This window comes from Phodopus roborovskii, unplaced genomic scaffold (assembly GCF_943737965.1).
Source record: "Phodopus roborovskii unplaced genomic scaffold, PHOROB, whole genome shotgun sequence".
Lineage (NCBI taxonomy): Eukaryota > Metazoa > Chordata > Mammalia > Rodentia > Cricetidae > Phodopus > Phodopus roborovskii.
Genome location: NW_026125879.1, coordinates 558,849 through 584,445, shown reverse-complemented (window position 1 = coordinate 584,445; position 25,597 = coordinate 558,849). Strand labels below are relative to the sequence as shown.

At 36.0% G+C, this 25,597-nt stretch overlaps 1 protein-coding gene across 1 annotated transcript in view; it reads left to right on the top strand.

Annotated features, from left to right (window-relative positions):
- The first annotated feature begins 4,708 nt into the window (after positions 1–4,708).
- Positions 4,709–25,597, top strand: part of Slc6a14 (solute carrier family 6 member 14) — a 29,436-nt gene continuing 8,547 nt past the window's right edge. The window contains exons 1-10 of the mRNA XM_051178884.1: positions 4,709–4,954; positions 6,287–6,452; positions 8,816–8,947; positions 11,501–11,662; positions 12,388–12,523; positions 14,767–14,899; positions 16,383–16,523; positions 20,286–20,514; positions 22,735–22,860; positions 24,545–24,663. Coding sequence (XP_051034841.1) covers positions 4,907–4,954; positions 6,287–6,452; positions 8,816–8,947; positions 11,501–11,662; positions 12,388–12,523; positions 14,767–14,899; positions 16,383–16,523; positions 20,286–20,514; positions 22,735–22,860; positions 24,545–24,663 — 1,392 coding nt within the window. The 5' untranslated portion in view covers positions 4,709–4,906. The remainder of the gene's footprint in view (positions 4,955–6,286; positions 6,453–8,815; positions 8,948–11,500; positions 11,663–12,387; positions 12,524–14,766; positions 14,900–16,382; positions 16,524–20,285; positions 20,515–22,734; positions 22,861–24,544; positions 24,664–25,597) is intronic.

Sequence of the window (25,597 nt, the reverse complement as noted above, 5' to 3'; positions counted from 1 at the left end):
GGAAAGAACGGATATTGTGGCACCGAAGAAGGACTTTTCTATCCCCAGAAGGAAAAGCTTTTAGTTTATTTTCTAACTAACTAAATTGTAAAGCTAAATCATCTCCATTGTTTAATTAATTCAAATATGTCGCATTAAGGATTTAGTTTGGTGAAAGAGATTTAGGCAAATGGTATGCTGTGTCTGATGGCTATCTGTACATCTATGTGTTCCTTAGGTACCAAACTCTTTGTCTGTAATATTTTGGAGAAAATGTGTCTGGATTTGAATCTAGCTGTCCTGGAGCACCCAGGATTGACTGTGCTCATATGCCTCAGCTTCATCTCAACTTTGCAGAGTTGGCTCCTGTAAATTCTCAATGTGAGACACACATAGAATGAAGGCACAGAGGTAGACTAAGCTGTATCTTTTACAAAGACTACACACAGAGACATATATTAGTCTCACTGAGAAAGAAGTTAAATATAATTTAATTCCATTTGTAATATTCTATTTGATATGGAAAATCAAGTGATGCTTGATTATTTCATGTTATCATAACACCAATTCAATAACAAGCTTGATGCTTCAGGGATGCCCAGAAAATCTTCTAAGATGTTGTTGCCCTTAGCTTCTTATTTAAGTAGAACATTTAATATGCTAACTGATCTAAAACTCCAGTTCTAGGGGCATTGGGTGTCTATAGATACTATAGGTACCTGCACATACATGCACATACTCTCTGCACAAAACACATAATTAAGAATAAAAACAGGGGACTGGAGACATGGCACAATGGTTAAGAGCACTGCTTCTCTTCCAGAGGACCAGGGTTCAATTCCCAGAACCCACATGACAGCTCACAACTGTCTGTAACTCCCATTCCAGGGGGAATCCATTGCCTTTATACAGCCATACCTGCAGTCAAAACAACAACGTATATAAAAGTAAAAGAATTAAAATAATCTAAAAGAAAAAGTAAGAGATAAATTTTCATGTAGTCTATACATTATCATTTTCCATGTACTAAAGCTCACAATTTGTCAAAAGTTATAGTGTTAAAAGGTAATAGAGAATCTTCTAATATGCTGGCATTACTGTTTCCTGAAATGTTGCTAGTTGGATAGTAGTAGGAGATTTGTGAAAATTCATCAAGTTGTACAGCCATAACTTGTGCACTTTTGTTATATATGCCCCCCTCCATACAAAGTTAGTTTGAACTTTAAGAAAGGATTGTGGTATGTGACAGCCAATGTAAAAATAGAAATCATGACCTTTTAGAGATTTACCTCCTGAATTTAGAAAGAACTGGTATGGATTAGACATCACTAGCTACTGTTTTGTTTCAAGCTTTCTTTGGCATGCTAGCCTTCATATTCTGTAGGAGAGCATGGTGTGAATGATCTGTTCATTTATTCATTGGTATAATATTTTTTCTGATGGCAAGATCTAGTTAATAGCCTCTCTCTCTTTTCTCTCTCTTCTCATTCTCTCTTATTTTCTCTGCCCTTCCCTCCTTCCCTTCCTCCATGTCCCCCACTCTGATTCTGAGAATTTAGTCAAATACCTTTCACATGCTATACAAGCATTCCTGTGACCATCTTTTGTGAATAAATCTTGTTTTTTTTTTTTTTTTTTTTTTTTTTTTTTGAAAATAAGCCTTGTCTCCTGAACAAAATTATAGTTAGAAATGGATCTTCACTTGCTGGCAACTTACTTTTAAAGAAATCTTCCTATTTCTAACAGTAAGACCTTTATATTCTGTTTATGTATTAAGGAAGAGAAAGACCTTAGTTGAAAACTCAGCACTATACAACCCAGTAAATAAGGGTTATTACTTTTCACTTAGGTTTTTTTTTTTTTTCACAGCCAAACCAGAGCTTGTCATCAGTTTGCTATTGCCTGTTGGACCATTGCTTAGGTTTTCATTGCACAGCCCATGTCCATCCACTCTTTCTCCAACCTTATTTCTTGTTACTCCAACTATCAACATATTTCTCTTAAGAGATCCCGCATGTGCTCATTGATATTCCCTGTGAATGTGTTTCTGTGCTTCTCTGTCTCTTTTGTCCAGTCATTTTCTATAGTTAAAACTTAATTTATTTGTGTGAATGTACTCATGCACGTGTGTATGTTCATGCATATGTGTGTGACACTATGCATATATGGAAGTTAGAAAATGACTTTTAGGAGTATGTTTTTTCCTTATCACCAGGTAGGTCCTGAGGATTGAACTTAGGACATCAGGCTTGTTGGCAAGCACCTTTACCCTCTAGATGTTTTCATAGCTCCACTTCTATCTTCCTTCTAATTTCCAGATACACACTTCACAACTGTGGTTTGTTCAATTGATATGTTAGACCCCAAAATGAGACAAAATATTTCTCTATCACTACATGATGTCTTGGAAATGAACTCCTCTAAAAAATACTTGTTTTGGATGTTTATGTGCCTGATTGTCTGGATGTGTACCTTGTAGGTGCAGGTGCTCTAGGAGATGAGAATAAGGCATTGGATCGTCTAGAGTTGGGGTTACAGAGAGTTGTGAGCTGCCTAATGTGGGTGCTGAGACGTAAACCTGCGTCATCTGCCAGAACAACAAATCCTCTTAACTGCTGAGCAATGTCTCTTGTCTTGGATAGTGAATTCCTGACACTAGTTTTGCTTTCCTTTGCTTTGGTAGTAAAGTCATTAAAGGGCCTAACTGAGTCACATTTTTGTTTGTTTTGAAATAAAATGCCATGTAACCCAGACAGGTCTTGAACTCCTTGTGTAGACAAGGATGACATTAAACTCCTGCTCCTCCTGCCTCAATCTCTCAAGTAGTAGGATTACAAGACCATATTACCACACACATGTCTTAGTCAAATGATATTCACTTGCTGAACTGTACTGGGCACTGGTACTTAGAATCTAAGGAGGCTTCTTGAACTCGAAGAACACAATTTCACAAGAATGGAGGGTAGCATAGAAACACAGAAGAGAAGCATCGAAATCTAACTCTGTGGAAAGGTTCAGAGAAGATGACAGTGAAGCACAAGTTTAAAGGATGACTGAGTAGTAGTTTACCAAATATAGAGGAGGATGGGAATTTCCAGAAGAAAAAAAAATAACATGAGTAAAGTCACATAGGTGAGGAACACCACATACAGGGTAGGACACACAAGCTTAAGAGTTAGTGACAAGGAATGACAAGAGATGCTATCATGCAAATATGTAGGCATTAGGCAGGTCACGAAATGCCATGCCTAGTAATGGGACAAATGTTCTTTCCCAATCAACCACAAAATACATATTCACTAAAATACCTTTTATTGTAAATTTTGTGCCTTAGTTGTTCTAATCTCAATAGTGACTGAAACTTCTCTACTGTGTAATGTTGCCTGTTCTATATATGTTGTATTCCCCACAATTTACCTGCTGTTATGAATTATTTTCTTCTTCTACTTCCTTGGTTACCAGTTGTTTACACTGGCCCATGGTGGGTTACTTTCCTTTCTATGAGACTTTGATCATTGGGTGAACATTGTTTGATTTACTATTTTGCTATTTTATAAAGCCCTTCACACTACCTTTTCTTCTATAGCTAAGATAGGCTAATAATTCCTCTTTCTTAGTCTTTATGTCATAACAGTAATCTAAAATACTATTAAGGGGGCATTTGAAGGCTTTTTTATCTCCACATATATTTATGTTTATGTGTGATGTAAGTATGTGTGCATATAATATCCCAAACCAGCTTGTGTGATAGTCATCACCAAGGTCAAGGCATTGATACATTCTGCTCACAATCTCTCTATATCCATCTCTACTTTACTTTATAGGCCTGATCCCCTGGGGGCATATTTCTTTTGCAAATGGAAAATTATTGTCAGCTAGCATGGGACAAAGGAACTATACATAGATGACAATGTGACTCTCTGCTGGTTCCTTGGTTTGCATGAATTTATACAGTTTGGTAAAAACTGACCATGTGGTCAGGGTGAGTGTAGATTTTTTTGAATTTTTGATGGAGATGCTATACTCATGATCAGAATTACAGTAAAGCTCTTCTCTGTGGTAACCCAGGCTGTTTCCTTAAAGTTTACTTTCTAGGCCTCACCTTTCTTGGCTGAGTGAAGTCCTTTGTTAGGGTTCGGATTTCCCATAAACCTGCTCAATAATTTGTTTGTGTTTGGCTTCTTTGAAATACCACACAAAGAAATCCTTGTAAAAGGCAAAACTGTCCCAAAGGCTGAGAAAGGAGCTCAAGACATAGATTCAAAGTCGCTCTTTTCAGGCAGCTGGGTAATTTTATCTTAACTGGCTACATTTCAAGGTGCCCAATTCAGGGGCTTTCCCCTTTGGGAGCAGCATTTGACCCACGTGACGAAGGGCTTTTTACTGAGGGGCAAAACTTGGGACAATCAGAAGCCCAGAGCTGTCTGGTCTGTTCACAAAATTCATAGCAAAACAACATGAGCCCCACAGATTGGGTCTCTCCACCGGCAGCATCAGGGGAGATCAGCACTTGGCCTCAGGACAGAGACCTGACTGAGAAGCAAGTTTAGGAGAAGTCAGGTATCCAGGAAAGAAGGCAAGATTGCTAAGGCACCTGCACAGCTCTGAGTCAAAGTTGTCAGTCTTCTTTGGCTGCACAGCTCGCTCACAGCCCAGCCCTTTTTTCCTAAGGCTGGGGCAGGGAATTGCTACATTCAGGATTACCTGGGGGAAAAACCAGAGGCTCACTTTGGTCCCTTCCGGTAATTGAAAGGACTGGGCGTCAGGGAGTGGGAGGAGAGAGAGCTTCCCTCCATAAATGGCCCCACCCCTGGGCAAGGTGGCTCACTTTGGCAGGTAGCAACGGGGGAGTGTGCACCTGCCACCAGTCGAGCTCAGCCTGACTGTGAGAAGAGGCAAGGCGGAGAGCCAAGGGAGTGAGTGAACCATGGACAGATTGAAGTGCCCGAGCTTCTTCAAGTGCAGAGAGAAGGAGGTAGGGGTCTGGCAGCTTCTGGAGGTGTAGAGGGACAGACAAGAAAAACAATTGGGGGGGCGGAGAAATCTCAAATTATGCTTATGCTTTCTGTAGCCGTTCCTTTTCTACATATTTCTTTCTCTTCAACTCTTCTCAAGTATGCCTGCTATGTTCCCACAAAGTCGATGTGAAAAACAACTTTTATGCTGGTATTTAGGAGACTTAGGAGCACCTCACCCTGTTCCTTGGGAACACCTACAGAAGGCTGTTCTTTCTGTTTCTCTACACTGTATTCATATGCTGCAGAGAAATGAACTGTCCTTATCTGACCCTGGGAGCATTCCATACTCAAGCAGCTGACAGGTTGGAAGAGAACCCCTCCCCAAGTAGAGGGAGAAGGAGAAAATGAGAGACAGAGACAGAGACAGGTACAAGGTACACACACACACACACACACACACACACACACACACACACAGAAAGAGTTACTTCTCCTGGTGGGACAGGAAAACTTGTCTCTGCATATTATTCCATGATTTTTGGAAAACAGTAATTATGTGCTATAAGGCAGGGAGGCAAGCTATCAGCACATAAAAAATGTGTGGACTGATTTTCATCTAATTGGAATCTACATTTAATACTTCTCAATGATCTGCTATAATCTCTGGAATGTTGATTCTTCCTAATTTATATTCAAATCTATTGTATTTGACACTTGACTTGTCTACTTTCATTTGCCCTTCATGTTGGTGTGACATTAAACTTCGGATAGTTGAAGGGGCAGTAAAAGTATCTACTTAAGATTTCTTTAATTCAAAGAAGGAAATGCTAAGTAAAATAGCTACCCACCCCTGCATTCAAAGGGACTCAAGGTACCTGCCTCCAAGAAGTCTATGTTCCTGTCTGGTGCCCAGTTGAGTTTTCCCACCTCGCAGTCTCAGAGTGGCAGGCCGAACCCGGTTCTCACTGTCTGGCTCCTGTGACCTCAGTTGGTGCTAGTACAATCTGCCAAAATTCTAAGACCCTCTGTCCCTCCCTCTCCAACCTCACAAGCTTCTTCTGTGTGTATTACATTTCAATTTTATGATTTCTGGAGCAATTTATACTACTAGCTTATTTTTACAAAAGAAAATAAAATTACAGTTGCAAGACAAAAACAAGGTAGCTACCAGCAGAAGTTTTGTCTATGGTTAGTACTTGGATGGAAGAAATCTCCTAGATTTTGAAAAGAATGCCCCATGAGTTTTTCACAGCCACCCCACTTTCTACAACTCTGGGGACTTGTGAAATTATGTGTCTTTTGAATTCTTAACAGAAAGGGATGATATTGATAATTTTTTCCTTCTTTAGAAAGTGACGGCTTCATCTGAGAACTTCCATGTTGGTGCAAATGATGAAAATATGGACCGTGGCAACTGGTCCAAAAAATCAGATTATCTTCTATCTATGGTTGGATATGCAGTGGGATTGGGAAATGTGTGGAGATTCCCATACCTGACCTACACCAATGGTGGAGGTAGGCTTTTCCTTCTGTTCTTTTTCCTCCAGTGACATGTTGCATAACATATATATGTATATATATGTATATATATATGTGTGTGTATATATGAATATTTATGTAATATAACAATGTAAGTATATATGTCATACAATATGATCTAATTAGAGAGAATTTCACTTCACACTTGTATATAATGGGATATGAGCTAAAGAGAGTTATATGACGCATTGACTTAGTAAAGAGGATGAAAACCAAGTGAAACATTTACTAATTGACAGTGAGATACTAGCTCAAGGTTGGAAACTGTTTCAGAAAACTCTCAGATATAAACTTGATTAAAGTGTTACATGAAGTACTTCTGAGTTGCTTTGAGATATCGTATAATATTCACTAGGACTTTCAAAAATGTATTGAGACTCAAGTTGAACTTTGCTTGAGTTAGAAGTATGAAAAAGGTGGAAAATCTGGGTCTTTTTAAAAAGCTCCAGGAAACTTCTTAGCTAGAGTAGAGTAAGGCATTTTTAACCAAATGATTATTAATTAATATTTTAAGTTTTAATATTCAGCTACATATTTCAAATTCCATTGGCATATAGAATATAAATAATATATAAATAGAATTTTGTTCAATGGTATGTGGTTTTATTATTGCATGATAGATCATTAAGGTAGGCTCAATCAGAGCACAAAAATAACTAAGGTGACACACAAAGGAAAAGAAAATGAATTGCACAATAGTCTAGTAATGTAGAAACAACTTTTGCCTTACACCATTCTAACTTACTTGTGCTTACAGGTTCTCTTAGAAGTATAGAGGTGACATGTGCTTATATTTCATAATTGGACAGCATTGAAATTCTGCCAGTATAATTATTTTTCTCTTGGCACAATAGAATTGTGTGTGGTGATGTTTCAACCACCTTGTTTGTTAATTGAGTGTATTATAACATTCACACAGGCCCTCAGAGACTTAAGAAAGGAGCTCTGTTTATTAAAGACTTTAAGTGTGGATAGCTTATCGGACTTAGGTCATCCAGTGTTGGTTTTGCATTAAGTATTAGCAGGAAAGAGAGTCAATAAGCATTGCCTTTTTGGTGTCTATGTCCTAAGGCTCCTTTGAGCTTTTTATAATTGTGTTTACAATAAGATATACCCTGTAACTTGACATCATACTTTCACCCAATAATTATCATACATTTGTAGGAAATGAATTAAACTCATTTTAATAGAGAATTTTGAAATGCACTGCAAGTGAAATAATTTTATTTTTTCCTAAGCTATTGCCTCTTTTTCCTGTTTGCTCTAAAAGTTAGTACCACACATCAATACTCAAATTTTAAAGATCACATCATTCAGGTGATAGATAATCTACATTCTCTAAATGCATTTTAATTCGTGGGTAGCAAGGAAAATAATTAAGGATAGTTGTGACAGAAGTGTACACAATTAGAAAGCCTGTCCCCATTCATCACTCTCCATCTTGCTTTTATTAAGTGCTGCCAAGATTTCTACATTGTTTGGCTAGGATATTTAACATTATGTCTCTGTTTCAGCTGGTAGTCTGGGAAAAATTCTAATTCACAGCATCATAAACCAAATATGGACAGTAAAACAAAAGGTTTAAAATGATGGGAGCGGCTGGACATTCTTATGTGGGAGATTAGTTGCTGTGATAATGGAAGTTAACTGAAGAAGACTGATTAACATTGACCAAAGAACCTTGTGACTTTTAAAAGAATTATGAACTTAATTGCAGTAATTTGCATTCTGATCCCTACTTACCATTTACAGCCTAAGTTTTAAAAGTCACCCATGATTGTTAAGGGAAAGTGGGTGGGGGTGGGGGGTGGAGGAAAGAAAAGAGGAGAAAGGAAGGGAGGGAGGGGAGCTAACACCGAAACGTGTTCCGTGCTTGCTGTGCTGCCACTGCTTGATCAGCAAATTAGTAAATTTGATTTGTAATTGCTAGAGGTGCAGTATTTGAACTCATAATGGAAATTGATGAGTTAGTATTGTGCCCCTCTTGTATAAGAAGGAAAAGTTCACTTGTTAGTAAATCTTCTTCCATCAAATAACTGATAGATAACAGACCCAGAATTTTAATGTAGATCTATTTGGCTGCATGGTCTCTGATCTGGCTGACTTTTTTTTTATAAGGGAGTGTTTTGGTAATTATAGTAACTTCACTAAGTCACATTTCCATTCTCATTTAATTAATGGGAAACACACAGATAATAAACTAAAAGTAATAAATCTTGGACCTCAAACCAAATCCATCCAATTCAACTGTATTAGGACACTTTAAAATGTTATGCTCCTTGTCAAAGTGCCGTGAAGACTTTCAGATGTAATTGTATATTTATCTCTTTGCTTTTTAGGTGCTTTCTTGATACCCTATGCAATTATGCTAGCATTGGCTGGTTTACCTTTGTTCTTCCTGGAATGTTCATTGGGTCAGTTTGCTAGCTTAGGTCCAGTTTCAGTTTGGAGGATTCTACCATTGTTTCAAGGTTTGTATTTAAGACTTTTCATCATCATGATTGTAGGTCTAGATACACATATAACTGTTTTCACTTTGTGGAAGAAAAGAGAAGTCAAAGCCCTGTCACATATAATCTCATAGAAGTTGAGCAGAGAATGCTTACAGAGGCAGAAGTGGATAGGAAGGAAGAAGCCATATTTGTAAAAAAAAAAGATATAGTTATAGTTAGGACAAATACATTTTCTGGGTGTGGTGGTACATGCCTTTAATCCAGACACTTAGGAGGGAGAAGCAGGCAGATCCTTGAGTTGGAGGCCATCCTGTTCTAAAGAGTGAGTTCTAGGACAGCCAGGGCTATACCGAGAAACCCTGTCTCAGAAAAAAAAAACAAGTTTAAGAAAGCCAAAATCTATGATTTATAAATTGGAGAACTGAAAAAAAATGAGAATCACAGCATGTTTTCTGTAGTTGATGACAGACAATATTATATTTATATATTGTAATCTCAAAAATACAGTGTTCACTAAGTATTCTTACAAAATAAAAGGATACTTATCTGGGGAAATATGCTTATAAATCAGATGATTAATTCATTTTACAATATGCATGCAATACAAGCATCACACAGTACATAAAAGTATAGTTTTCCCTTTCAACTAAAAGTGTAAAATGTGACATGCTAGGGCAAAGATGACATTGCTTCTTTTGTATATATTTTGTGTATACACATATACATATTCATGTGCATGTACTTGTATGTGTGTGCATGCATGTGGAGCATGAAAGTCAATGTCACATATGTTCCTTAATTACTTTGAAATGGTCTTTCATTGAACCTGAGCTCATTGTTTGGCTAGACTGGATGGACAGTTAGCACTGGAGAGATGCTGTCTCGACTTCATCAGTGATGGGATTTTAGATGCTCACTATTATAATAGGCTTTTAAAAAACACAGGTGCATGTGAGGGGGAAGAGAGGGTAAGAGGGAGGGAGGGAGAGGGAACTGGGATGGACACGTAAAATAAAAGATATAATAAAAAAACACAGGTGCTAGAAATTAAGCTCGGGTACTTATTCCTCTATAGCTACAGCAAACATTGTACCCACAGAGCCACCTCCCCAGCCTTCACATGTTAACTTTTCTTCTTAACTGGGAGCACAGATAAAAAGTGTTAGGAAGAACACTAAAAAGATGATAGTTATGATGCAATTATTTGACAATTTTCACCTTTTGCATTATTTTGTCACATATTTTCTTGTGCATTAGCTTTAAGGCAGTGCCTTTAAACACGTATTATTTTTAGTTTGATTTCTGTAAATGTGCACATAAGTATATGTCACATGTGTGTGAGTGCCTGTAGAGGCCAGAAGAAGCCATTGAATGCTCTAGAAGTTGGTGCTTCAGGAAGTTGTGAGCTACCCAATATGCTCCAGCCCCAACTATCTGCCTTTTCAGATACTTCTTGTTCAGTTTTGTCTTAGTCTTTGCATATCTTTTTCTAAAACCTCACCAAGGAAAGCAGAAGGGCAGGCCACCATTTTCTCTTGGATACTTACTGTAGGAGCATAGTCCAGATTGAAAAAAAAAATTCCTTGATTGTTGTTAAACATTGACTTCCTTTATCTCTGAAGACTATCATTTTAGCACTCACTAGTCACTGCAAACTATTGGCAAAAGCCTCAATGCAACATTGAAAATAACTAATAATGAAGTAAATAGGATGCTTTCCTGGAGGATTGGAGACACTATTTCAAATACTAGTATTAATGGGAGTTATAATCACTATGCTAAAGTGCATTGTGAACTTACTGAGTTACAGAAAGTTTGGAGGCTGAAATTCAGATAGTTTCTTAATTTGTACATTTTCTGCATACTTTCTTGTAGAAGTACTGGAGTGTGGCCTTAAGGATGTTACATCCAAATCTTCCTTTACCATCTGACTATTGTTTCACAGATAGAGATATGAATTTTAGTGGATTAGTCCATAGACCATGAGTATTAAAGCTTTTTAATACTTGCATTTCCTGCTATGATAGGGATTGGAAGACTCATTGAGAAGGAATGATTGATACAGGATTTTGTGAATTTTATGGTTAAGTCTAAGTTTCCCCCTTAGCTGTAGTAAACTTTTCTCACCAACTGAAAAACATTCTCCAAAAGACAGTTAGAAAAATTATTTTACATTTAGGAAGAAGGAGCTGAAGAGATGACTCAGCAGTTAAGAACACTTACTGCTCTTCTAGAGGCCCCAACACTGGGCATTTCAAAGCTTCCTGTTTCTCCAGCAACAGGGAATCCATCCAATCCTCTGCAGGCACCCACACTTGTGAGCACAAAGTCACAGGTGTGCATAAGTGCAAATACAATTAAAAATCATAACAAGAAAGCCCTTTAGATTTTGGGGGTAAAAAGGTATTGAGAGAGTAACACCCACCTCAGGCACACCTTTTTTGCTGAATTACAACATATATTTATGTGAAAGGTCTTTTAGCATAGTAAAGATTTTGTGGAAATTGAACTTAGCTTTTTTTTTCATGGATTAGCAAAACAAATCTCACCTTTTAACTATTTTTTTTCCAGGAGTGGGAATCACGATGGTCCTGATATCCATTTTTGTGACAATCTATTATAACGTCATAATCGCCTACAGTCTTTACTACCTGTTTGCTTCTTTTCAAAGTGTACTACCATGGGCCAATTGTTCTTCTTGGGCAGACAATAACTGTAACAGATCACCAATTGGTAAATTTCATTGGCCTAACTTTTAAAATATTGTTTACTGTATAATTCTGTTATATTTTATAAATAAGTTCAAATGAATAAGTAATTTTCTAACCAGCTAAAGTATACTTTTACAAAAGGCAAAGCCACACCTAGAAGTAATTCTTAAAAGCCTATGTTATAATCAGGAGGTAGTAAGAAATGGGAGAGTGGTTTTTGAAAAAAAAGTGTGCTATATTTAACAGCATTAAGTAGTAGTTGTAAAGATTAGGTGCTGCCAACGTCAATAGGAGATACTTAACATTAAAACTGGTGGATATTGAAATTGGTATTATTCATACCAATCAGGTGAAGCTTTAATGCTTTGGAAAGGTTTAAAGGGGCCAGCATATCTATACAAGTTAGCCAAGTTTCCCTACTGACAGTTCTTTTAAGTTCTCATTCTCAACTGAGACCTGTTATTCTATAGCCATTATTACTGTAATAATGACCACAATTTAAATAGATAGCTAGTACCACCAGTTGGTGGTAGAGAAGATTTGATGCATTGAACGTAACATGCTCTATTATATTTATAATTTATTTATTCTACCTTTACCAAGTAAAAATTTAAATAAGAATGGAAGTATTTCCCATTAAAACCCATTTTCTTTCCACAAAAGTATTATTCTACAATTAAGCACATCTATCTATCTCTATCTATTTATCTGATTATCTATCTATCTATCTATATATCATTTTTTTAGCAGTTGGATGTAATGTGAGTACAGGAGCAGGAGAGATGTTTATGAATATAAGCTGGGTAAATATCAACAACTTGACCTGCTTGAATGGTAGTGAAGTTTTTCGGCCAGGACAACTTCCCAGTGAACAGTATTGGGAGTAAGTATTGATTGACTTCTTAAACAGGTGTTATTGAAAGGCTTTGTGAACCATGATAAAATATTGGTCAGCTTCTTTTATTACTCATTTTATTTTGTAACGTATATGTTACAAATATAAGTATATGTTGTGAGTTGAACATATTTCTCTTTACCTTCCCTCATTTTAATTCCCATAAATAAAAGGAGAACCATGACAGATAAATACTTCATTTGGTTCAGATGTTTACCTGTTGTAGCTGAGTTGAACTACTTGAAAAGTTAGCTCATTGTTGACAATGTATGTTTTACAAGTACAATGTTTGCTGCATATAACACCTAAGTAATAGTTTATTGATAATTACCAGTTAAAATTTAAAGTTAGAGAATTACAGTGCATGTAAGATGGCTCAGCCCATAAAAATGCCTGCCTCTGAACCTAACAATCCAAGTTTGATTCCTAGAACCCACATGATAGAAGGAAAAACTGATTCCTGAAGGTGTTCTCTTACTACCACTCATGTGCAGTGGAATGTGCATACAGACACACAATAAAGATGAATATAATGATAATTCTAATGATAAACAAGTAGGACCTGGAGAGATGACTCAGAGGTTAAGAGCATTTACTGTTTTATAAGAGGACCAGATTTTGGTTCCTAGGACCCACATGGTGGCTTATAACTGTAACTTCAATTCAAGGGAATCTGCTGTCCTCTTTTAGCCTTCATGGGCATGGTTGCATACATATATGCTCATATACACATAGTCAGGGAAAACCTTCATACACATAAAATACAATGAACAAGTCGTAAAATTATCAACCACCATTCCCACATTCAAAGCTCAGGGAACATTTCACAAAAGGGGCCAAAGGATTGTAAAAAGCAAGAGGACTGGGTAGTTTGCTGTGAGATTATGTCTCCTGATAAAGTCAGAAGCTACACATATGACACATTTGCCAAAAACCTGAGGTGAACAAAGATGAAACCAATGGACATGACTAAGTGGATGGGGGAAATCCCACATGGCCTCAACCTTACACAAAAAAATGATAGAAAAACAAGTAAAGCTGGGAACAAAAGAGCTGGTTGTCCTCAGGAAGGAGCACACCAGTGCCAAATATTCAGTCCTGAAACATACAAGCAGGTAGTCTTATGCATACTGAGATGGTTATATTTAAGAGTGTATGTGTGTGTGTGTTTGTGTGTGTGTGTGTGTGTAAAATAAATATATATGGATGAATAGTATTCTAGTGAGGTGTGTGTGTGTGTGTGTGTGTGTATTATATTTTCTGTATCCACTCATCATTTTGATGGACACTTAAGTTGTTTGTATTGGCTCTTATGAATAATGTGATAAACTTGGCAGTGTTGTTGTTTCTTGGACATCATGAAATCATTTCTTTGGAATATACACTAAATAGTGGGACTCGTAGGTGATATGATGGATATATTTTTAATTTTTTTTTGAGGAAGCTCAATGTTTTCTCCTGCATGGTGCTTTAACATTTTCAGCCTTTAAATATTTGAAATGTTGTGCTAAAAATTGAGATTATTATTATTATTTTAAAGTGTGTGAGTGAGAGAGATACAGAGCCAGAACCAGAGACAGAGACAGATGGAGGAGAGAGTGCAGATGCCTGCAAAGGACAGAGGTCTCAGATCTCCTTGGAGCGGGAATTATAGGTGGTTCTGAGACACCTGTTGGGAACCGAATTCATGTCTGCTGGAAGAGTAGAAAGTACTCTTAACTTTGAACCATCTCTCTAGCTTCAGAACTGAAATTACAAATTCATGCATGTTACTCTGGGAAATAATGGAGTTTTCCAGAAAATCTTTGAAGGTATGTAGAATAAAGCCATTTTAGTTTGTTTGTATGCACAAGTTTTGAATAAGTGTTATTCATGAATGTATTTTGAGAAAATCCCATATTGAGTCACATGAAGCTCCCAGATAAAAGTTTAATTTCTTTATGTAAAGGAGATTAAAATGTTGGGAGAAAATCTTGAGTAACGCTTTATTCTAGGTGCTTGAAATTTGGACTGCCTATGGGTAACCTTGTAGTTCAAAGCCTGACTTTTGAAGGAATAATATTTATCCCTTCACACAACATTATCTATCAATAGAAGGCTTACAAGACTAAGCTACAATACTGGACTTTCCTTTTGGATGAAACACATTACAAAGCCCATTGATTCCCTTTTTTTTTTTTTTGAACAAAGAGAATTGATTCTGTGCTTATAAAAGGTCTTATGTATTTCAGTAAAGTGACACTTCAGCGGTCAAGTGGAATGGATGAAACTGGAGGAATTGTGTGGTATTTAGCACTTTGTCTTCTTCTAGCTTGGCTCATAGTTGGAGCAGCATTGTTTAAAGGCATAAAGTCCTCTGGCAAGGTAAGTTGGAAGACTCATTAGTGATGTAGTTACTTTCCAACTTCATTGCAGTTTCATCAAATATAAAATTATTGACAGAGTTTTGAATAATAGTAACATTCAAATTCTTGAAAGATAGTTTACATAAGACATTCTAGTTTTATGCATATACATAGGGTCAGTATTATTGTTAAAAAAGCAAAAATGAATATAAGCCTTGTGCACTTGTTTAAAACTCAGACTCTGCTAACTGATACAGTATTCTGAGACTTGACAACGTATTTTAAAATTTTCTGTTCCACAATAAGAAGCTTGAATGATGTGATGTTTGTTGTAGAATGTTTACTAGGAAAAAAGCATCAGTTGAAAGCACAGAGAAAAATGATATGCAACCATTCCTTTGAATTAGCCTTTCCTAATGGATGTAGACTCTTCTCTATTACTCAAGGTTTCTGTTCTGTGAAACATTCTCCTTTTTCCCCTTCAGGTTTAAAAAATTCAGAGAGGCTAGATGAAACTTAAAGAGCAGCAGAAACATTTCCCAGTGAAGAATTGCAACTATCTGGAAAAGTGTGTTTTTACATGTTTTTAACTGACCAGAGTGTTGCTACCTAAAAGTTCAAGTGCAGAAATAATTTCACACACTTACTGTTGTATTCCTAATACAATACCCAGAATGTTGAATTAATGCAATGACACATGTTATTTTTGAAAAAATAACCTGCAATATTTCAAACTCAGTGGAAACTTTTCTATATGCTCCATTTGCACAGCTTTTAAACCCTTGGCTCATTTATGATGCAATAAGTTTTCCTGCAAAAGGTCCATTAAAGGCAGCTTAATCAGCACTTGGAACTTATTGGTCTTTCCGGTGACTTATTTAAATCATCTCCTTGGGCTTATTATCAAACATAGGATATCTATGGATCAAAGAAATTGCACCTTATTGTAGCCAGCCTCAAGGGCAATTTTTCATCCGAAACCCTGTGTTATCTAAGACAGGAGTTGTCTGCATATGTGTATCTTATCAACTTCTCTTACCGGAAGCTTTACGTAACAAGTATTCACTGAGCTCTGGACATGTACTAGGAGATATTTTCCTTGTCTTCGGGAATGAATATATTCATCATTACCAGTTTTACAATTTTCATCCCAGTTTACTGAAAGGAGACATTCAGTCCCTCCCCTCAGACATTTATAAGGATCCATGTAGGTCAGCATTCCACCTAGATTCCATATGATCACTGCTGATGTATTGTTTACAGCACAAACCTTAGAAATACTGCTCCCTGTACCAAAGCATTTTTAAACTCAGATCCATTTTAGAGTAGTGAGAACACAGGAAGGAAATTAGGCTAAATTTGGTGCTTATATCATTGGACTTATCTTTTGAAAGCTGGAATAAATTACTTGATGAATGGCAATTGGCTGATAATTTTGCACATAGAAAATTCTATACCATGATTTAAAAGTGGCATTAACTTTTATTTGTTCTGTTTGGTAGGTGGTATATTTTACAGCTCTTTTCCCATATGTGGTTCTCCTCATTCTGTTAATACGAGGTGCAACTTTGGAGGGAGCATCAAAAGGCATTTCATATTACATTGGAGCACAGTCAAATTTTACAAAACTCAGAGAAGCTGAGGTAAGATTGGATTTAAAATTACCTGACAAGTTAAAACATAAAGGCAAATATATGAAGTTTGTTCCACATATATTATACTATAGTATCTTCCAAAAGCATATGTAGTTAAATGATTAGTTTATATCCACTAGGATGTCAGATTGAGATATGTAAGGACACTAACACTCTCATTGGAAGTAAGATCAATTAATTAATCGTGTTAAAGTTCACTGTGCTATTGTAACTTTTTCTATTTGACCATAGGTTTTTGGGTTTACTATTTTGAATAAAACAGTACTTCATACTTTAGCACCTACAAATTTAATGCTAAGATTATGGGACTTATTGGACAATCTTTTTGTAGCTTTAAAGAATACCTGATTATACATTTGGTTAACTTGAAAAGTTAATATATCAAAGGGCAGATCAAATTTTGTTCAGTGGAACACACTTTTGCTCAGCTAGAACATAAGCTTATTGTGGATTAAGTATTCAAGAAATAAAATGATCACTTCTACTAGAACTATGAACACATAAATTGAATAAAAATTTGAAAAAAACTGTACTTTAAAATTGTAATTTTGTGTGTTGGAGGGTCACCTGACATGGTGTACATGTGGAAGGCAGAGTGTGGAGTCAATTCTCTCTCCTCCCACTATTCAGTTTCAGGGAACTTGGGTCATCACACTTAGCAGAATGTGTTCTTATTCACAGAGTCATCTCTCAGTCCCTGAATCATTCTTTTCTGAATGTAGTCTATTTCCAGATAATGACTGTATATCATGGGTGCATAAAATGTTTTACAATTATAACTGTGCAGAACATTAATAACAAACTTATACAAGCCCAAGGAGGCTTACACATTTTTGTAGTTGCATCAAATTCTTGGCACATATTTATCTTATATTAAAACTATGCTAATATTACCTGCCACATTAGTAATGCTATCCACAGTGGATAGTTTGTTTCAATTGTCTTTTACATAAAAAACATGCTTACTTCCAGATATTTATTTAACTGTAGAGGCTTTTTCTTTTTGGTAACCAATGTCAAGTTGATCAGTTTCAGTCATGGTAACCTATCATTTAACTTTTGAAAAATTGAAATGTAAATTTATGATCTTTGTTTTCTTTTGCTGTGACCAATTATTTTTACTCCATGATTAACCACACCAATTCTAATTATTGTAGAACCATGACACTTTATTATTATAGCCTTGGAGATTAATGTGTTTGATGTGTTCACAGGTTATTTTAATGCTTCTCTTAATTGGTCTTAGCTCTTACTCTTTTAACCATTTACTAATCTATTCCCAACTAGGATACCATTTTCTTTAGGTTATTAAACCCAATAAAAAATAAGTTAATATGTTGTGGAAATAGAAAACTTATGTAAATGTGAACTGGTATACAATTATTTTAACTATTGGTGATACATCACAATATAATTACTTCATTTTCCCCTAAGAAGTGCCCATACCTTCCATTTTCCTTAAACCTCATAACTTTGATCACAGAGGAAAGCTCCTTTGATACACTTAAGTGGCTTTTTTAAAGTCTCAGACACTTGGACCTTATAATTCCTAAAACTATCTTGAAGTTTTCATAAGCATTTTACATTTGTCTCTGTTTCTGTGTCTCTATTATTAAGAAAGAATCAGACCTGCAGTTAAAGCTCCTTGTGAAACATGCAATTTAGTTCTCTTACTCCTCCACTCCCCTGAGCAAATGACCACATTCCATGTGTTTTGGGTTTGCTGGTGATGACAATAGTTTCCCTCAGATTAGCATTCTTTCTCAATACTGATCTGACTCATCCACATGAGCCCCTACATCACATATGCATGCATAACATATTAGGTGCTGAGGCTCAGCGAACAACATAAGTATGAGATTCATCTCTTAAGATGAATAGGAACCAAAGAAATAAGGACATTTTCTTTCTAATCTGATTTTGCAATATCTAAATGAGATTATCTTGGTCTATGTGTGCCTCTCTGTATATATCTATCTATGTATTTACCCATCTATCTTTTTCCCTCCATGCAGCCATGCTATAATCTAGCATGAAAAGCACATTCTAAAGACTTGGTGATATTTGTTTCTCATAATAACAATTATAACTACCGTGGGGCATTTTTAATTATTGTTGTTATTGTTTGCACCTACCAATCTTAACCTAGATGATCCTGAAAATCTCTGACTTAACTGTTGGCCTTTAACAAAGAGGAAGGAAAGGCAAATTGTGATGTCAGTAATGATAAGGAGTGGAATCAGACAAAGAGCACAGAGCCGGGTGGGATGTCTAGTAACATCCTTGCTAAGAATTAATGTGTTTTTAATGTCACATTGGTATATAGAATCAATAGAATTCCAATCAAATTCCCCCAACACAGGTGTGGACAAATTCTCATGTCAGATAGAAGACAGTAATACAAAAAGCACTACAATACTGTAGTAATTAGAATCATGAGGTTTTAGCATAGGGACAGATATTCAGGTAGGTGGTAGAGAATAATAATCTCAAAAATATATTTATGAAGAAACAAAGCTTGGTATGTAGTAGAAATAACAACTCATTTCAATCTGGAAAGGACAGATTATCCATTAGATGTCATTGATATAATTTGTAATGTTGGTTACCCTTAAACAATTGAACATAATGCGAAGTGCAAATATGTGTAGCATAAATTATGTGTAACATATGTATAACATCGCAGGGGAATTGCAATTTTGATATTGTAAACAAAGGTGTTTCATTTAGAAGTTATAGAATAACATCCTTATAACCTTGAGCTAAGCTTTGTTTTCAGACAACCCAGATGAAGAAACACACAGGTAAGCAAAGCTGAATAATTTCAGCTACATTAAACAGCAATAAAAAAATACTTTGGATTGTTGAAGGACACAAAGTGAAGAATACAAAAACAAGCAACAGATTGGGAGGGGAAAGTCCTCAAGATACAACACACAAAAGATTAGAATTCAATTTCAAAATGAATTCCTAGATGTGGTATGGTATGCATAACTTAAATTCCTCTACATACTTTTCGAGGCAGAAGCATACAGATGTGCACTCTATGTGTCCCAGGTCACCTTCGTCTGCAAAAACCCCATTTCAATGAGAGAGAAAGAGACTCAGACTGAGAAAGAGAGAGAGAAAGAGGGAGAGAAAGAGAGAGAGAGAGAGAGAGAGAGAGAGAGAGAGAGAGAGAGAGAGAGAAGAGAGAGAGAATTTCCTAGAAAGGAATAAAGCAAATAATCCAAAAGGTGAAGTATTTGAAATGTGAAGAGAAATTTTACAAAAAGTAAATCCTGTGGAAAATAGGAAAATGCTAACTTTTGGTAAGTAGTGGTTATAATCAATGTCTTAATTCAAATCTCTTCTATTAGGTCAAATGAAAAATTCTGACAAAGTGTTGCTAATGCAGTCATTCTCAATCTTCCTAATTCTGCGACCCTTTAATACAGTTCCTCATGTTGTGGTGACCAGGAAATTATTTTGTTGTTACTTCATAACTGTAATTTTCCTACTGTTAAGAATCATAGCATAAATATCTGATATGCAGGAGTTGCTACTCACAGTTACTAGTGGAATATGAAAAAAAACTTTAATGGAGACATTAAAGACTCATACCATTACCATTGTTTTCTTCCTCTTGATGGTTGACATTTAGACATTCATTTCATTATTTTATAATATACACTCATATTTACTTATGAATTCTTTTACATGAGTAAAATTTAAGAGAACATGTTTAAACTTTTGAAATTTCTCTTACAGGTTTGGAAAGATGCTGCCACCCAGATATTTTATTCCCTTTCCGTGGCTTGGGGTGGCCTAGTCGCTCTATCATCTTACAACAAGTTCAACAACAACTGTTACTCTGATGCCATTGTAGTTTGTTTGACAAACTGCCTTACTAGTGTGTTTGCTGGGTTTGCTATTTTTTCTATATTAGGACACATGGCTCATATATCTGGAAAGGAAGTCTCTCAAGTTGTAAAATCAGGTATGTAATTCTAGATGTTCCCAAGGATTAATTGAATATAGCTCACTTGTGAAACTGTGGTAAAATTTACAGTCATCTATACTTATGATTAGAGTTATTGTGTTTCTTGGTTCATCTGTATTTTAATATAATAGTTCCTAAAAGATCTCAATACACAAGAGTATTTTGGGGAACAGTTATTCAAAAAAGACATAATATTGGGATCATAGTTCAGTTGGTAGAGTGCTTGTCAAGCATGCACAATGGCCTGGATTTTATTTCTAGAACCTCATTAACCAAGAGCTGTGTCATATGCATGTAATCTCAGCACTTAGGAAGTCGAGTTAGGAGGATTAGGAGGTCAAGACTGGCCTCATCTACTAAGAGAAATGGCCAACCTCTGAGGCTGCATGAGGCTTTCTAAAAAAAAATGAGAGAAGACATTTTTCTTTATTTTTGTTTAATCCTTAATACAAAGCACTCAACACATGATTAGAAGGTTCAAGTATTATACTAAGAATGCTCCATTATTTAAAAGAGAAACAATTATGACCAAATTTCCCCATGTGAAATTACAGCATTGGGCTTGAACTTTTAAACTTATCAATGTAAAGGAAGATTAGAGTATCTATACACATAATTGTGTCCAGTTTTCAAGGAATTTGATTAATAAACTTTCTAATCTTCCAGACAATAGTTAATGGATGCTTACTATCCAGCTAACACCTGGTGGGAAAAGAATCCTAGGATTCTTAAGTAGGAACCCCTTGGAAACATGTATTATATTTGTAAAATATTATGGGCACACTGATGAATGATAGTGGAATCCCTGCATTAGCACAGATTTTGGAGATCATTTCATGTTAATTTCTTCATAGTGGACTGGTACACATAAAGGAGATGTCTTGCACAAGTGCAAATATTTAGAAAGCGATAGAGCTTTCTTCAAATCTAATGTTTGAATTCTATGTTAGTCCCCTGGGAAGGTAGAGCAACTAAAAATACTTAAAACTGAGGGGGTCACATAGAAAAATGGGAATAAACTACAAAGTGCTTTTAAAAATAATATCAAACAAAAATGAGATTCCTTCTAGGACTTTTAGTATATTCAACTTTGCAGGTATCTGTAAACTGAAATAATTCTGGGTAAGCATTTGGCAAAATGGTGTGACTAGCTCAAACTGGTGTCAAATTCAGTATAGGTGAAGGATGACATTGAATTCCTGATCCTCCTTTCCCCTACATCCTGATCCTGGGATAACAGGTGTGTGTCATCACACCTTCCGTCAATCAGTTGATGAAGGACTTGATAAAGCCAGTTGCTATCTATGCATGAGGACCTGAGTTCAAATCTCCCAAATACACACACACACACACACACACACACACACACACACACACACACACACACAGTGTGCCTATGTACAGTTTGAAAATCTGTAATACAGAACTTCAATGTGGAGATGAGAGGCAAAGGTAAGAGAATTCTTTCTCATGAGCCAAATACCTGGGAATATACAGCAGAAAAACAACAGAGGCCACATTTCAAGTAGACAGAAAGCAAAGACCAACATTCAAGGTTGTTCTTTGCATATGCACTCTAAGGCACTTGGATTCCTGAACTCATGCATGAATGAATACACACACACACACACACACACACACACACACACACACACACACACACACGATTTAAAATTCTAAAGCAAGTTTCTTGAGAAAAATTGTACTAGCTTAACTCATGTCACACGTTCACATTTGTATAATAATTCAAACATTTTGTATATTTATTAACATTTTGTATATTTATTATTACTATGTATTAGAGAGAGGGATAGATAGACTGAAGGAGAGAAAGAGGGTAAGGGCATGAGAGAAAGAGAAAGAGAGAGAGAGAGAGAGAGAGAGAGAGAGAGAGAGAGAGAGAGAGAGAGAAAGTGAGTATTCATGTCACAGTGTTTGTGTGGAGGTCAGAGGACAACTTTCGAAAATGTATTCTCTCCTTCCACTCTGAGTTCTGGGGATCCATCTCAGGTCATCAAGCTTGAGTGACAAGTGCTTTTACCCAATAATCCACCTTTCTGGCTTCCAAATAAAACATTGTAAGAATTAATTGGTAAAAAGTACATGTCATGGAATGCATTGTCAAATGATAGAATTTGAAAAGTACAATATTCTGAAAAATGTTTGAATTTGTAATTTTTCTTGGCAATTAATTTAAAATATGCCACATTTTTCTAGGTTTTGATTTGGCATTCATTGCCTATCCAGAAGCTCTAGCCCAACTCCCAGGTGGTCCATTTTGGTCTGTATTATTTTTCTTTATGCTTTTAACATTGGGTCTGGATTCTCAATTTGCTTCTATTGGTAAGTAGTACTTTTGGTGTTAACTGTCTCTGATATTTTATTCCCATTTCCCTTATTTGAGAGCATCCTGTTTTATTGTCATGGTATTTCCTTTTAAGTGCTATTAACAGAATGAATTTTATGTGTTATTTTAATTTAAAACTTAAATATATAAAATATTATATATCTATAAAATATATATATTTATATACTTGACACTAAAAAAAATAATGCTGTAGTATATTTTCTCCAGATAAGTCTTTTGAAGGGGCTCATGTTTTGGTTCCTTTAGTCAGAATTTTGTATTTGTTTCTTAATTCAATGTGCACTATTCAAAGCAATGGAAAAATGGCTACCATTTTCTCTTCCCTGCCCTCTCTACTTGGGAACAGTGCCCTGGACAACCTCATTTCTCCCTGGAAACTTGATTCTTGCTTGAGTTTTAACAAAATTCTTACAATTTCTCATTTTTTTGTAGAGGCAATAATTTGGCATGTGTGTATTCATACATACATATGAATGTATATGAGTAACACAGATTTAAGTATATATGCTACTTACCAAGATGTAAGGGCCTATTTAATTGATAACATATTGCCATATTGATGGGTATTTTGATTCCTCTTTTAAAAACTCTATACACTGAAGTTGGGAAGTAGTCCTAATTGGAAAAGTCATTGCTGTTCAGTCATTATGACCTTAGTGTAATGTCCAGTATACTTATAAAATCTGGGTAATGTGGCACATCCCTGTAATCCCAATCCTGGAGAGATGGAGACAGGAGCAGCCCTTAGGGGTGTGGTCACTAGTTAGCTAGTAGAGTCCATTTGTGAGCTATAGGTTCAGTGAAAAACTGCCTCAAAAAGCACTTGAGAAACAACAAATGAGATCGACCTCTGCCTACTTACATGGAACACACTGGTGTACATGCACCACTACATATATGCTTGTACACACACACACACACACACACACACACACACACTTCACACAATAAACGCAATAAAAATATGGTTCTATGTGTACAAAAGATATTTCCTGAAGGTTTACAACTAGAAAATTTAAAACAAGTTTATTATTTTATTTTTATATTTGAGTATTTCATACAATGTATTAGATCAAATGAAAATCCAACTCATCCCAAATCAACCCTCACTTCTATATCCTTCTGGATTTCACATCTTTGTTTTTCTTTAATAAGGTACTAAGTCCAATTTGTCCTGCCCATATACATAATCTGAGTACTGATGACCCACCAACTGCCATACCTTTACAGAAAACTCTTAACTCTCTCTCCCTCTGGGCCGGAATGTTGATTGACTTGATCTTTTGTAGACAGGCATAGCTGCTGTCAGCTCATTGCTTCTGTCATGATCAAACCTTTCTGTTCTCTCTTCTGTGATGGTCCCTAAATCTTGGTGTGTGTGTGTGTGTTTGTCTGTGTGTCTGTGTGTGTATGTGCTACAGATGTCCCATTTGAGGCTGAACACACACACACACACACACACACACACACACACACACACACACACACACAAGGGGTAAGGGGTGGGGAAGAATAGAGAGAGAACCTTCTTGACTGTTAGAAAAGAGTAATTCCCAGAGTATACTTCCAGTTCATATGTGTAAATTTCATTAATAGATACTGAGTTCTGTGACCAGTCTTACTTCATTGAAACGTAACAACTCATTCCATCTCCTCTAGAAACAATTACAACAACAATTCAAGATTTGTTTCCCAAAGCAATGAAACGCATGAGGGTTCCTATCACTTTGGGTTGCTGCTTGATTCTGTTTCTTCTTGGTCTTGTCTGTGTGACTCAGGTACAGTATAATGTTTAACTTCTGTAGACAGATATTATTTGGAATATACTTTTAAATAAAAATATGTTAAGGTTCAAGGGGGTGTTTTGTGACAAGTGTATTTCTATCCAGGATATTTTCTCCTTTGTATCTTTTTTCATATATATATATATATATATATATATATATATGTGTGTGTGTGTGTGTGTGTGTGTGTGTGTGTGTGTGTGTATGTATATATATATATATATATTCACTTAACATATATATATATATATATATATATATATATATATATATATATGTCTCCTCTTCTTCTTCTTGTTCTAATTGGTCCCAGTTCCCTTTCCCTCCCTTTCATGCCTCCTGACCACCCTTCCATTCAATCCCCCCCCCACTCCACAAGGAGGGTGGTGCCTTCCAGGAAGTATCAACAAAATCTGTCAAGTCATTTGGAGTAGGGACTAGGCCCTCCCTCCTGCCTCTAGGTTAAGGGAGTGTCCCTCCATGGGGAATATGCTCCCAAAGTCCTTTTGTGCACCAGGGATACATCCTGGTTCCACTGTCAGAGGTTCCTTAGACTGTCCAGGCCTTCTAACTGAGACCCTTGTTCAGGGGGTCTGAGTCAGTCCAATGCTGGTTTCTCTCCTTTGTATCTTTTCTAGTACATGTTTCTCAGAGGAGGAGGAGGTCCAATAGTAACATTTTTCCAAATAACAAAATGATTATAAACTGTATTTTTCTTGGTGGCTTTTACAGAATTCATAGTATAGTATATAGTATGTAATACCTACATACTGTAAGTACTATAGATACTCATAGATACTATAGATACAGAGATCATAGCTACTATAGGCCATTTATATTAACTTTTCTAAATGCTTACATTTTGTTAATGTTGTAGTATATTAGAAAAAAACTTATTTTAGGTAATTAAACCCATATCTAAGTTTAT